The sequence below is a fragment of the Calypte anna genome, chromosome 1, assembly GCF_003957555.1.
Source record: "Calypte anna isolate BGI_N300 chromosome 1, bCalAnn1_v1.p, whole genome shotgun sequence".
Lineage (NCBI taxonomy): Eukaryota > Metazoa > Chordata > Aves > Apodiformes > Trochilidae > Calypte > Calypte anna.
This window is the reverse complement of record NC_044244.1, coordinates 66,646,166-66,661,869: the sequence shown is the minus strand read 5'-3', so window position 1 is coordinate 66,661,869 and position 15,704 is coordinate 66,646,166. Positions and strand designations below refer to the sequence as shown.

At 40.7% G+C, this 15,704-nt stretch overlaps 1 protein-coding gene across 1 annotated transcript in view; it reads right to left on the bottom strand.

Moving 5' to 3' along the window:
- The window catches only part of ZDHHC17 (zinc finger DHHC-type containing 17), a 78,136-nt gene extending 62,755 nt beyond the window's left edge, over nucleotides 1-15,381 (bottom strand). Inside the window, exon 1 of the mRNA XM_030467088.1 lies at nucleotides 15,292-15,381. Coding sequence (XP_030322948.1) covers nucleotides 15,292-15,354 — 63 coding nt within the window. The 5' untranslated portion in view covers nucleotides 15,355-15,381. The remainder of the gene's footprint in view (nucleotides 1-15,291) is intronic.
- Nucleotides 15,382-15,704: the final 323 nt, after the last annotated feature.

The window sequence follows — 15,704 nt, the reverse complement described above, 5'->3', positions numbered from 1 at the left end:
CCGTATATGGGAGTTTCTCCTTCTCAAGGACTGCAGCAGTAACTATTGCAATTGCAACAAGGACTCAGCAGTAAAACAACCCTAAACTAAATATGTAAGTATTTCAACACAGTCACTTAATAAAATTTGTACAGACACCAAAACCCTTCAAAAGCCTTTACATGCTTGAGTACATTCCCCTGCCATGATCTATGCCTTTCATCTGCCGTGAGTTGTCTTAGAACATTCTCATACCAAAACTTAAGAACTAGCAAACATTTAACCTTGCCACCACCTTTTCTGTCAAGTTTTATCTTTCTAAATGTTTAACATCTGCCTTATGTTTCATAGAATGCCTAGGGTTGGAAGACACCTTAAAAATCATCCAGCTTCAACTCCCCTGCATGGGCAGGACACCTTCCACTAGACCAGGTTGCTCAAGGCCCCATCCAACCTGGCCTTGAACATTACCAAGGAGGGGGCAGCCACAACTTCTTTGGGCAACTTGTTCCAGCATCTCACCACCCTCAAATTAAAGAATATCTTCCCAATCTCTAAGCTAAATCTTCCCTCTTCAAGTTTGAAACCATTTCCCCTTGTCCTCTCACTATACACCCATGTAAAAAGCCCTACCCCAGCTTTCTTGTAGGCCCCCTTCAGATATTGGAAGGTTGCTATACGGTCATCTCAAAGTCTCTTTTTCTCCAGGCTGAACACCACCAATTTCGTTAGACTGTCTTTATAGAGGAGAGTGGTCCAGCCCTCTGATTATTATAGGAGCTCTCCTCTGGACACGTTGCAGGAGCTCTGTGTCCTTTTTGTGCTGGGGACTCCAGAACTGGACACAGCACTCCAGGTGGGGTCTCACAAGAGCGGAGCAGAGGGGGAGAATCACCTCCCTCAATGGGCTGTCTGTGCTCCTTTTGATGCAGCCCAGGACAGGGTTGGCTTTCTGGGCTGCAAGCACACACTGATGGCTCATGTTGAGCTTCTGGTCCACCACCACCCCTAAGTCCTTCTCCTCAGGGCTCCCCTCAATCCTTTCTCCTCTCAAGCTGTATTCATGCATGGGATTGCCTCGACCCAGCTGCAGAACCTTGCCCTTGGCCTTGTTGAACTTCATGCAGTTTGCACGAGCCCACTTCTCCAGCCTGTCAGGGTCCCTCTGGATGCCATCCCTTCCCTCCAGCGTGGTGACTTCACCACACAGTTTGGTGTCATCAGCAAACTTGCTGAGGGTGCATTCCATTCCCCTCTCCACATCACTGACAAAAATATTAAATAGCACTGGTCTGAGTACTGACCCTTGAGGAACACCACTTATATGGCTCCATTCGGATACTGAGCCATTGATACAACTCTTTGGGTGCAACCAGACAGCCAGTTCTTTATCCAACTAGTGGTCTACACACCAAATCCATACTGTTCCATTTTAGAGATCAGAATGTCTCTAAACTGGGTGGTGAGACACTGAACAGGTTACCTGGGTAGGTGGTAGAAGCCCCATCTCTGGAAGTTTTTAAGGCCAGGTTGGATGGGGCTCTGAGCAACCTGAGCTAGTGGGAGGTGTCCCTGCCCATGGCAGTGGGGTTGGAACTAGATGATCTTAAAGGTCCCTTCAAACCCTGAAAATTCTATGATTCTATGTTGTGTGGAACAGTGTTGAATTCTATCATTCTATGTTGTGTGGGACAGCGTTGAATGCTTTGCACTCTGTTTAGCAGAGTAATTTAAAAGACTGCTATTAAAAAAGCTGTGGATATTAAATATAATCCTTTACACATTGATACCAAATATAATGGCTTCAACACAGCAGCAACCATCAAATGCTGCTATAAAGCATGCAGCATGGCTTTTAGCCAGCAGCAGACAACCTGGAGAAAGCTCCCCATTGCCAGGCATCACACCTCCTGTTCAGCCCCAGTAGGGCAGACGATGTGGTGTTGCATCCAAGGTGAGCCTGCCCAGTGTTAGTCATTCTGCATAAGCAGCTAAGCCAGAAAGTAATCATAAATACAACATTCAGACAGGATCTATTTTTGGAGCTTAACATAAGATTAAAACAGACAAAAAAACAGATTACTTCCTCCAACCTGCTGGCTGAAAGAGAAAGCGCTGCTTAAAAATCCTATATTGATGTAGATTACTTGCCCACTATAAATGAAGGAACAGGAATAAGCATTAAGTGAAAAATAATTATTTGTATCATGTTCACATCAAACCATTCACGAAACTTCATGTATTGTCAGTGTCACTGTCATCATTTGGCTTTGAAGTTTTCACCTAGAATAGGAAAGACTCTCCTCTAAACTCATAAACCCTCACAAATTCCAGGAAAATAGTGAAAATCCTCAAAACAAGGATTTTTAAAAGACATGATTGATAATAAAATAACAGCATAATATTTTGAACGTAGAACATCTAAACCACATTCACAAATGACTTCAACAATATTCCTAAGTTTTTGTCCTTAAGTATTTATTCCAGGAAAATTTAACTTTACAACGATGATCCACTGCTAAGAAACACTAACTGAAATCCAAACACATTTATTTTTTAATATTTTGATCTCTACTGACAATTGGTCCCCCTCCAGATAAAAGTCATGAAAACTGAATATAAGGTAGCAGATCAGATTTACAATAAAAAGGTTGCAAACACTGAATCTCTACTTGGTTCATCCAAGGCATCATCATGCCTTCATTTCAGGAAGGCATTTCCAAGTGTGATTTGAGCCAAATTAGCAGTTTACCATTGCTAAAAGAGAAGGGTAATTTTTCTGCCTATTGTCTCCCACCCCTCTTGCCTTCATGCTCCCACTGCCTCCTTCAAGCCAGCTTTCAGACTTGGAGTGGTGGTCACAGTGAGCCCAACCAAGTAATTAGAGGAAAAAAATAAAACAGGAAACAGAAGTGTCTGATTCTTTTACTAGGACAAAAAGTCAAATTTGTTTCTCCTATGAAAAAAAACTCCAGATCCACTGACAGAGGGAAAGCAAGAAAGGGAAGATAGCAGAAACATTTGGCAGCTGCCAATTGTTAATTTTCTTCAGTAATCATAGAACAAAATACTCCAGCTTTCAAATATTCAGGGCTGGTAGGATGAACTAAACGATGCTAGTCTAGAAACTGGTAGAGTTGGTTGGCTTGCAAAGTTGCAAGAGAGGCAGATTTTAATTATTTATAGAAATTAAATTTTGTTCTCCCATTACAACCCCATAGGTCGCTCTTCCTAGATGAGCTTCCCACTTCAGTGACTATCTTTTGACAGTGTCCTAATCACTTGTCCATCTGTGACTAGGTTGCCATTACCCATCAGGCATGAAACATGGATTTTGCTTGCATATAAGTGTAAATAATGCAGAACAGAAAGAAATGAGAAGTGAGAATAAGGCTAAAGAAAAAAAAAGGTGCTTTGCAAAAAAAGAAACAACATATTAGAACAGAAAAAGTCCTCTGAAAAACAGGACTAATAGGATGGGGAAACAGAAGATAAAGCAAAATATGAAACTTAACTCCAACAGTAAAAAGATTAGGTACAGGGGAAAAGGGGAAAAAAGTAAACAGAGCTCTCAAAAATGAGCAATAACAATGCTGGCATTCCCAGTCAGTCCTACACATAACCAAATGCACAAATAAAGCTGTGCTCATTTCCCCTCAGTACTCAAATCTTTTAATCTTTTCATATAAAAAAGTCAAAATGAAATCCGCTAAGTCTAAGAAGAGTATTCATAGAAAAAAAAAGAAAAAAAAAAAAAAGGAGTTACACATGAAAGCATAAGATGACCAAGACTGAATTATTCTGAGAACAGTTTCATAATTCACAATTATATATAGCAGGAGGATACAAATAGTCCATGTGTCTGCTTGGACATAAGGAAGGGATGAAAATACTGCTCTTTACAGCTGCTACATGTGGCTCTGGTAGGCATTAACAGATGGCTAGCACTGCTTTTCCTTTATTGTTATGCAATAATGCTGCAAGGAAGCAAAAAGCATGACCAAAGTCTCACAGATTCAGAACAGTGACAAATAATTCACATTCAGAAGAAAAAACACTAAAAAGTTCTAAATAAAAATGTAGAAATTAAACCATTACCTTCCATAAAAATATTGCATACTACTTAATGCCTTTGTTTCTTAATGAAAACAGATGAAATCAACTTATTTTTAAATTATTGATGACTACACTAATTCTGCATGTGGCTGCAGTGAAAAGAATCATAAAATTGGAAGTGGCTGAAGCTAAGCATACTACTTCAGGGAAGCTAAAATATAAAACACAACATACATATATGAGGATTATTTAACAGTGACTATTGGAGTTCTAACATTAAAGAATACCTTTCCTGTACATGTGTTCAATTTTTGGTTTTCATTTGTTAGGATGTAGGGCTTTTCAGTAAGCTTTACCAGTTTTCTTCCTACTTTAAAAAAGTGTGCAAATCTATACAGACAAACTTAGAGTAACTTGCATAACAATAAAACCCACATTTGTTTATATACACATAAATACCAGTCACTTGTCCACTAGCATTAATAGAAGAATGCCCACAAAATAAGTAAAAGCATATCAATTCATTGCATTCCCAAAAAAGATACTGATGGTATTTAACATTTTTAATGGAAGTTCCTCTTCTAAAGTCTACAGTTTTTCTTACCTTCCCCAGTAAGTTTGCAGATGGGACCAAGTTGAGTAGCAGTGTTGATCTGCCTGAGGGTAGGAAGGATCTGCTGCAAAGGGACCTTCTGGGCAGGTTGGATTCATGAGCTGAGGCCAATTGTATGAGATTTAGCAAGGCCAAGTGTCAGGTCCTACCCTCTGGTCACAACAATTCCATGAAATGCTACAAACTTGGGAAGAGTGGCTGGAAAGCTGCCAGGCAGAAAAAGGCCTGGGAGTATGGATTGACAGAAAGCTGAACATGAGCCAGCAGTGTGCCCAGGTGGCCAAGAAGGCCAGTGGCATCCTGGCTTGTATCAGGAACAATGTGGCCAGCAGGAGAAACTTCTTTGCTTAGAGAGTAGTTAGGCTCTGGAATGGGCTACCCAGGGAGGTGGTGGTGGTGGAATCACCATCCCTGAAAGTATTTAAAAGCAGTGTAGATGAGGCACTTCAGGACATGTTCTAGTAGGCAGGGTGACATGGCTAGTGATAAATCTATTTATTTTACTGGAGAGGGAGGGCATGTTGACATCTAGATGTGGTGATCTGAGAGCTCTTTTCCTAAGGTGGCAATTCTGTAATCAGTAACATTCCTGCCCCTACTCCTTTCACCAAGTTCAAGAAACACATATTAAAGTGATGTCTTAGAGATAATCACATTTAATTATTTACAGGGCTTAGAGTAGCTTTTTCTTCTGTATCAACAGCAATAAAGTGTAGGATTAAACCAGTAATAGGTAATCTGCCTGCTGACTATAACTAATTGGGAGCAGTCTAACACTTCCAATATTGCATGAAGACCTAGCCAGAAAAAAAAGTAAAAATTATGCAGGGCTGTACTGGTTCATCAGTTTGAGAAGCCAGAGCCTTCAGCAGCTATGTGCTTTGACAGTCTGAACTGAGATGTTGCATATCCTCCACTTCAACTCAACTTCAACTTCAACTCAAACATGCTAGAAAACTTCCTTCTAAACCAAGTCACATTCTCCATGAAAAAGTGTGAATTGTGTTTATTTTAGCACTTTTAAACTTAAGTCTTAGCTAGTTATATTTTTTACTTATTGTGACCCTTACAATTTTGGGGGGCATTCTCCCTGTACTCTATTATACCATTAAATTACACATGGAGTATGACACGACAAAAAAAAAAACCCCTTCCATTCAGTGCTGATTCTGTTATTTTTTTCCTTTACTTTTCACATTTGACAGCATCCAATAAAGTCTGCTTGGTTTCCCACCTAAATTTTTGTCTATTTGCACAGTTACTTGACACACCAATAGAAAAGATACATTTATTAAAATCCCTGGAGAAGCTAATTAGAGAATACACATAAAACAGGAAAAATTCTGTACTTGATGTCCAGATGTTTTCTAATGCAAGTTACAGTCCAAGTTAACAATGCTTCCTTAAAAGCAGTGAAACGGATTGAGAAAAGCCTCATCTCAAACCTGATCAAGTAATCCTTTTGCTGATACAGAATTCCACCCACAAGCAACAGTCAGCCATCACAGAGAGAACAGTCCTATGTACTCACCAATGTAGATCTAATTTTTTACATAACTACTAGTTAGAGATGCTCAGCTTGAGCCCTTAATCCAACCAATCTACACAGAGGTCAAATATGTGATTTAAGGCACATATTTAAGGCAGCTGGTACCAACTAAGTTTTGTTTCTTCAAAGCCAGCATTTATAACTAATGGACTGCTTTCTAGTCATTCACTTACCCATGCTGCAAATTCAGCTTTAGAATTCAACTTCAATATATTTCAGAAGTAAAAGCTTCATGAGTAGGCCTTCTATTGACATGCAGTGTTTACCAGCAAGTGTTGCTTAAAACAGCTGCATTTACTAGCATTTGTAATAGTTAAAAAAAGTAAAAGCTTGAATTAAGGATTAAAGCTTGATAAAAATTTTGATCTAGTCAGCAACTTACATTTATATGTTTGTACATCTTTTTTTTTGGCTTTCTTTTCAAGGATTGTCAAAATACTCTCAGACAAAATATTAAGTTTTCAACAGAAAACAGCTATGTTTTTCCCCAAGAGACTTAAATAGGTATCGTTCTCAGAGTATATGAGTTTGCAGACCTCTCAACATTAAAAAATAATCCTTGAGAGACCTATCACTAGTTGTCAGACATCTTGAGATTAACTTAAAACCAATGATGTTTTCACAAAGAGCTAAACATCAAAAATGTACCAAAGTATATATCCAGCTCAATCCTGATCCTCAACTACTTGGAGGGGGAAAAAAAAAAAAAAAAAAAAAAAAAAAAAGCCAAACAAACCACAAAACTTCTTTAAAATTTCCAGAAAAGAATATTCTGAAAATTCTTTTTCAGAAATAAAGGTTCTTCATTCAATTTTCCAACACAGTAGCATCACACCATCAAAAAAGCATCTGCTGAAGGGTCTGTTTTGTTTGACAATTATTTGCCAAGGCCACGCTCATATGTAAATTATGCTCTCCGGTAAGTTCACAGGCAAATCATCTTCCAGACCAAACAAAAAATTAAATCAGAAATTAGAGCACCAGCAACTGCACAAGACAGAACAAGAAGTCAGTCTAGCTATGGACCCCCTATTTTCTCCTCAGCACATACAGAAAAAAAGAGAGTTAGTACATGTTGTACTCAGTCTTCATAGAAAACTTAAATTTACCATTTCCACCACAATGTTACGCCTGCAAACAGCAGAGACTCATATCAGTTAATCAGTGCCAACTCTCATTCCCACTTACAATAAACACAAGGCAGCTCATGTACCAAGAGAAAGTGTATTACAGGTGCTTTTAGTCATGCTGATAGTAAATTTTCTGCAGCTTATGAGACAGCTTAGTAAATCTGTGGCCTGACACTTTAGTACAGTTCCATTCTATCCATGTAGTGCACTTGATGGTACAATCAGTAAGTTTAATAAGCTGACAGAGTTATTCACAATTTTTTTGCATGGGATGAATTTCCCACTGATTTATTTTTTTCTAAACCAAGCTAAAACTGCCACTATCAGAAGGGATGGTCACACTCATGGTCCTGGCTGTGCATTCTCACCAGTTCTCACAAAAGGACATGAATGGCATCAGCTGATCAGGTCAGGGACTCACAAAGCAGGAAAGCATCCCAATTCACCTGCTGACCATACAACTGCAAGAGCTCACACCAGGAACACTAAGGGACTGTGTCCAAGTTCCACCGTGGTTTTAGATGAGCTTAAATTCAGTTGCAAAACCACATCCTTCAAAGCTGGCAACACAAGTGTTTTCAAAGCACACTCTGATATTCCCCCTCTCTTGTTGCTGAGCTCTGTCCTTACCAACTCACTTTCATCTTTGCCTGCTCTTGAGCAGGCCAACACCAACCTCTGACCACAGCATTCCTACTACCTCCGATTTTTCATACCTCCCTCCTTACAGAGGCAACCAAGGACACACTACTTAAGACCTGAGAGCATTTTACATGCATAGGAAGAAATGAGTACATTTCAGACTTGCACAAGATGATCTGCAGTCTAACCTTACTCCACATACTGGGTGTGGCAGGCCTGGTTTCAATTCAGCCAGACTCCCTCCAACTTCAGAAAAGTCTTTTAACTTTGCCTACATTCTCATTTTTAACACAGCCCAGTGTTTCTCTCAACAACAGGGATGCAATAAAAACCAAATCTTTACCTCATGCTGTCTTTGAACAGCAGCAGAGGATAGCACACATGCTGAAATATCAATGACTGAAGGTGTTCCTACCTAAGTATGTCAATACTGTCTAATTTTCAAGCAAAACCCAAATATTTTCCTCTTTAATTCTAAAAAGAGGATTCTGCAAAGTTAAGATGGAACCTTCCACCACATTTGTTTCATTTGTTTCCTGAGCAAACAGGTAAAGACAATGAAACAAATGTTATTAAAAAAACCAGAATTTTGTGAAATCTGAGAGAAATAAAATCTGTGCTCAACAAATAAAAGCAAACTGAGTCAATATGAATTTAGATCAAGTCACACATTTCACTGGTACTTTAAAAGGGCCTTTCCAGGAAGTTAAAAATCAAATTCTGCTCAAATCAGAAAAAAAAACCATGTGGAGGAAAAACTGTAAATAGTATCTATTTTTAAATATTTTACTAGATGCCTGAGAAGTCTATATTACCACTGAGAAAAAGCCCAGAATGGTGAAAAACTGCATAGCTTACACAGGAAGTGAGAACAAACTGGGGGGCATAGGGAACCTAGTAAAAAAAAACAAAAAACAAAAACGTTGTCAGGACAACATTCTTTCTAATATAATAATAAATATTACACTTTTTCAAAGCACGGGTTATTCAGGTCAACCATATATTCCAAAAGATGTAAACACTGGTTTTCACTAAGCTTGAAGAAATACCAGCGATATGAATAAAAGACAACATAAGTTATAAATGGTTACTATTTTTTTAAATCATTGCTGGCTCTTCTAAGTTTGACGTGGAAACAACAGAAAGGACCAGTAATCCAAAGTACTGTGGCTTCATAGAAAACTAAACCCAGCACCTTCAGTTGTGTGTAGTAATGGTCAAACAAACATGGTTAATGTCCAAAGCACTTGATTTAGTATTGCCTGACGTTTTGGTTAAGAAATAGATTATAAAGAAAACAAATGTGATCTCTCTCATGTGCATTAAAAACTAGAGATGCACAAGCTTTATTCTTACAATTCCTTTGACTGTCCTAGTTAAGGACTATGTTAGCCAAAAAAAAAAAAGATCTTGCTCTTTTCAGTAACTCTCATTTTTTAAACCTGAGTATCATTCAAGTATCATTATGAAAATACTTCTGAGAGTACTCTAAGTACTCCTACAGAGCTTGTATTTTGACCCCATCCTACTTCATGGTTCTCTGCAACCTAAAATAAACAACAGTTAGAACTAAGTTTTATAGTAAGAGGAAAACGAGAGATAAATAAAACTATTTCTGATACAACATAGCTTACATTACTTGGGGAAGGCTGGGACAAGGTAGAATCAGGCTTTTTTGTTACTTTTGTTGGTATTTAAAAAACCAGAAAAGTCATATCTAAAATGAAGACCCATGCAGGAAACTATCCAAAGAGCACTGAAGCTTCCAGCGTGATGCAGGTCCCAACAAGACCAGTACAATGGTCTAGGCAAATGGGGAGCACTGTGGAAGAATGTACAAGTTCTTTACTACTGGCAATCTATCCTACCACGACTGTTAGATTAGTGCTCTGTCCTCAAGTTCACCACTAAAACAGCTATTGCTCTCAGAACAATGCCACAAAACCACTGACAGATTGGAGCAACAAAGGAGACTTAAAAGGGTCAGTAGGACTTCAGACCATAACACCCATGCAGTCATCTGATAATCAGCAGCATACTGAATAAACATGCAGACCTACATTTCAATAGATAACTCTCAGGATGTACACACAGAAACAAATAAATTCAGACTAGAAACAGGTTTCAGACTTAAACACACTAATTAAATTTGGGGCAACTTGCCCAGCTATTCATTATTGTCTGTTACTGTGGGATTTTGCCTATTTTTTACTGTATAAGTATTGTGCCAGCTATAGAAACATTAGTTCATTAAAGCCTCAGTAGGTGCTACAGAAGATTGGATTAGATCTGCAGTCCTCTCTGGCCTCAAGTTACAAGCTAATAATGATACACAAAGTGAGACTCAAATTTGAATATTAAGCATGATCATTTCTCTGAAACTTCATGGTTCCATCCTCCTTTTTAAGTAATATGATAAACAACAACTGATCTTTGAATGAGGTCATAAATATAAGCTTAGCCCCTGGAGTGACCCTGCCTTTGGTAGAAAGTCCCATACCTTTATAGGACATAGAAGAATATTCTGCTACCCCACTACAACCCCAACAATGACAGAACCCCACAGGGCATGGAATAAAACTGTAAAATAAGGCTTTTAATTATATTTTAAACAGAAGAAATTAGAATCAAAGCCATCTACAATCATTTTAGCTATTTCCTTCAAATTGCCACCAAGTAATATAAAGAGATATCACACTTCTAATTTCCCAGATAGTTAAAAACTGAACCAAAGGGAGAGTAACATAAAATTGAAGGCTTCCAGCTGTGGTAATGTCTGCTAGGGCCTTAAAATGTCCTTCCACCTTTGCAGGAAGATTTTTCTCCTCTGAATTTGGAGTAAACAAAACAAACAAGAAACACAAAACCAAACAAAAGCCAACACTTTTCTAGTGTCTAAATAGATGTGTAACAAACAGTAATTTCCATCTCTCTCAAACATATCCCACACAACCTAAGGACACCAGTGAATGCATTACATAGCAGTAAAAAATAGATCTTCTTCCACAGTACTTGTTCTTATCATTTAGGAAGAGATGCAGCTGTGAACAGCTGAAATGCCTTTGGCAGTTCTGGCCATTTTAGGTCACACACCACAGTAATTTTTCCAAACAAAAAGGAGCAATACAAACTAAATTCATTTCCTAAAGACTCTCCATACCCCCGACCTCAATATTGGATTTCAAAATAAAGCAATCAAACCTATCCTAATCTGCTGTTCTGGTTTAGTGGATCCAAGGAATTTCAGGCCAGAAGGCCTATTAAAATAATTTAGTGAAAGGATAAGTACATTGTACAAGCAGCATTCCTGTACTAGGGCTGCACTATATAAACAGAAGTGATGTTTGCCATTATTGCTCTACCCATAGAACTGACCACTAGCAGAGGGCAACAAACTAGGAGGAACTACTCAGTCCAGTGTTATTACTGTGCCACCCTAAAATGTTCTGCATCTCTTACAAAGGAGCTACCTCAAAGGAGCCCACATTGTAGGGCAGCCAATGCCATGTCCAACCTAAGTTCTGCAACCACAGGGCTCTCCCTCTTTGGTCATCCACACACTTCACAATCCTTCCAAAGATTTAATGCATATGAAAGAGGTGCTATCTCACAGAAGCAGTCACCCAAACACAGTCTTCACTCCTCTGTATTCATGGGATATGCATGGGTTTGAGACACCATCCAGTTATCCACATGCAGAATTCAAAATCTTGCATTTGGTCTCTGGAGAGGCATCCAAACTCAAGCTGAAAACATTAAGAGCTGGATAATCCATCATTGCCTAAAAATATCAAGAGCTGGACAGTCCACCATTGCCTTCCTTTCTTCATTACAATGATTACTCCTGATTTACCACTTGTGTATTTCAATTTGATCCCACTGGGATCAGTTTCCAGCCACTGCATTTTGCAAGAGTATGAAGCAAATTAAGACACTGCATCTCAGTAAACAAGTATCTCCATGGTGCAAAAAGGTGTTTTTCACTATTTCTGATAGAGTGAACAGAGTTTTTCAAGCCTTTCACAGTAAGGCATTATTAAAATAATTTTCAGCTCTTTTCCACACTCTTCACTGTTTAACAATGACTTTTAAAGACAAAATGTCATCATATTACCACATTCTCAGTCAAAAAACATCTCCTTGCTCATCACTAACCACCTTTAAAAAAATAAATCAAGGAATATACTACATATTTTAAAAATCAAAGCATTATACCAGGAGCTTCTGCTGAACTGCTTGTTAATACTGATATCCTACTAGCACATAAATTTCAAGACACAATCCCATGCCTATGCTCCTTATCTTCAATGCATTACTTCAAATATGGCTGCACTAAGGTGTACTTAGTTTTACTAGCACAGCTTCACATGAATTCTGCATGTTTTTAAACTGCTGTTCTGTCCACCGTGCTTAGCAGATACCCATCTTGGTCATCTGCAAGCTTTATTAATGACAATTTTGTTATTACTTCCAAATCATTCATGAAAGTCTTGAGGCTGGTGAATTAACAGTAACATTTAAGAATAATTCTCTCTATCAACTACTTCCAAGTAGTTAGCCAGCTGTTCCCCATGCATTTATCATATATTATAAGATCATTCTATGAATATTATTTAAACAATTCATGTTACTTATACTTCACCACTAAAATTATACTACTATGCTTTCTTGCTCTACTAGTAATCTTACAACAACGCAAGTAAAAACAGTGGCATAAACTGTACTCGAGATAAGAACAACAAATATTATTGAAGCAAGGCACAGAAAAAAATACCTAAAAAATATGCACAACAGGTAAAGGTAGCAAGAAACATAAGAAACTGAGAAAGATAACAGTCCTATAAAAACACCATAAATTGGTATACATATACAACAGATTATATACTCCAACATCACTGCTTACATAAGGACATGGTGCTATTTTCTTTAAAAGTGAAAATGAGTATTAAGGCTCCTGACCTTCAAAAAGACTGAACACAGGTGCAATACACTGGTCAGTGGGCAGGTCTGTAACACTACAGCTCTGCTACAGTACAAAATTCTGTGACTTTTAGTAGACACTCTAGAAATGCTCTTTTAAAATGCTCTTTTAAGATTTAAGATTCTTTTTAAGGCTCGCCACTAACATTAAAAACACCCCTACCTTTTTAAAGTTTATCTAGACAGAGGTATTCTAAGGACTGAGAAAACACTGAAATCCATGAAAACGCTTCCCTGTTAATAAGACAGTCAGATACTCAGCATATCCAGAAAAAATTAAATAAAAACACTCAAGACTAGTTACACAAGTGATACTTATTGCATAAAAAATAAGATTCAGGTTAGTGTTACAGAATACAACATATATTAACTTACTTATTTCCTTCCCCATTTTTTGTACACCCTCAACTTCATACACCAAAGGAAACACACATAATTCTACCAGGTTGCTTAACTAGCAAAAAACAACTTTAACTGAAACATTTTTGTTGACTAAAACTGCTCAATTTAACAAATACAGTCTCTAAAACACGTTTTTCTAACAGCCTGCAGATGCCTTTTATTCCATTTTACAGTTTTACACCACCACTCTAAAGTTACCACAAGAACTTTTTTTTTTTCAGAAAACATCAACACCCACTCTGAATCGTTACTGAAAACTTCTGTTACTTCTGAGAAACATCAGCCACTGCAAATGTGGGTACTTCTCCAGTTAGTCTGAAGAAACATGTAGCAAAGGAATTTTTCACATCGCTTAAAAGTAAATAAATAAATAAAGACACTTATTTTGAGTAGACCATTTTGCTGCTTAACCTTCAGAAAAAACAGACCCCAAAAATATGTCCATTTTGAAGTCAAAAGTACAGTTTGGAGAGGTAGAGAAGAATGGGGAAGATATCCATTCACAGATTTCCAGACTTCTGGATTTCCTGATTTCCCTGCTTCCCTTCCTTCACCCGGCATCCTGGAAGGATCCCGTCCGTTCGTCTGCCTGTGGTCCTGATCCGTGCCAGCCCATATCTGTGTGTTCCTGCCTCCAGCTCCCGACTGCTGCCGACTCCAGGAGTCCAGCCTGGACTTTCCCAGGGCTGCCCTGCAGCCTTGGTGGTGATGTGAGAGTTATTGGGGGAAAGGAGGGAGGAACATTTTATCCATTTTCCTGTATATTTGTATATATTTAGTAATTTTTCCTATTTATCATTACTGTTCATTAAAGTTGTGTAGTTTAGTTTCCAACCCATAAGTCTCTCTCCCTTATTATCTCTCCTTTCTTTATCAAGGAGGAGAGAGAGATTAATAGAGAGCGTCTGTTATTTGGTTTAATTGCCGGGCCAGTGTTAAACCATGACAGATTCATTGGCCCCATAGGGCTTGTTCTGTCATCAAGAAAACTAGAAGTGTCTTTAAGATGTTGTGTAAGGAAGGACAGTAACTCCTGCTTAGCCAAAATTACAGCCAGGTATGTACACACTCCTAGGCTGAAAAATCAGTTCTTACAAGGCTCAATGCATCAGGTGACAACTCCACACACAAAAGGTTTTCTGAATTTTTTAAAGCCCACCGCAAGACAATCACCCAAGTCCTCAAGAAGACACTCACGGTGTTCACAAAGGTGGGTGGCACAAATGAAAGGTAAAACTAAGACATGAAATCACCTCTACATGTTACCTGTAAACATTCCTCCGGCTGCCAGCCCAACACACGGGCAAAAACAGACCCTTTGCTTCCAACAAAAACCCCTCGCCACACAGGGCATGCGGGGCTGCGTCGGACCCGGTCCCACGTGTGGACGAGCCGCAGGCCGGTACCAGAAAAACGCAAGAGGAAAACATTTATTCCTCCTCCTTTGAACCGCTAACCGCAGGCTGCCGGGCCGCAGCCCCCCAGGGACGGCAGGGACGGGCGCCGAGCCTGGACACGCATTGAACACCGCCGTGTGAGGCCGCCGGTGCCGCGGCACTGCCCCGGGGCGCTTCTGCCCGCGGAGCAGCGGCTGGGTGGCGGCAGGCCTGAGGGCGGGCAAGCCTCCGCCACCCGCCTCAGCCCCGCGGCCCGGTGCCGGGGAGGGCATCACGGGACGAGGCGCCACACGCCTACCCTCCTGCCACCCGCAGCCTCCTGGCAATATCCTTGTCGCAGCGCGGCCCTGCCCGGCCCGGCCCTGCCCTGCCCACCCCGGCACGCTGCCGCCGCGCACACCCAGGCCGGCAGCGGCGCCGCACCTCCTGCCTCCCGCGGAGCCCGCCCGCTAGCGTCCCCCACCCCTCCGCCGCGGCGAGGCGCAGTCCCGGGCGTTCCCTGTGCCCGCCTGCCGCTGCCACTACCGGGCGAGGTGCCCTCACCTCTGGGTGCAGGATGGGGACGCAACCCGCTTCTTTCTCGTAGTCCTCTAGAGGCGCCGCCATCTTCGTGCGAACCCGCCGCCCGCTGCATGCCGGGTAAGGCGAGCGCGGCCGCCGCACCTCCCATCTTTCCCCCCGCACTCCGCCCTACGCCCGGCGTCTGCGTGCGTGCCGGCACTGCCCCATGGCTCCCCCGGGAGGGGCCCTGGGCGTGGGAGAGGCGATGCGGGCTTCTCCGGACTCGGCTGACGCCGTCGGCGCTCGGAACTGAAGACCGGCAGCTCCCCGATGGCTTTTGGCAAGGCGGGAGCCAGGAGCCGCCTCCGCCGGGAGCGCTGGGCGGAGGCGCCTGCTCAGGGAGCTAACGGGCTCTGACATCCCCAGCGGCGGCCTTGGGGATGCGCCCGCGGCCG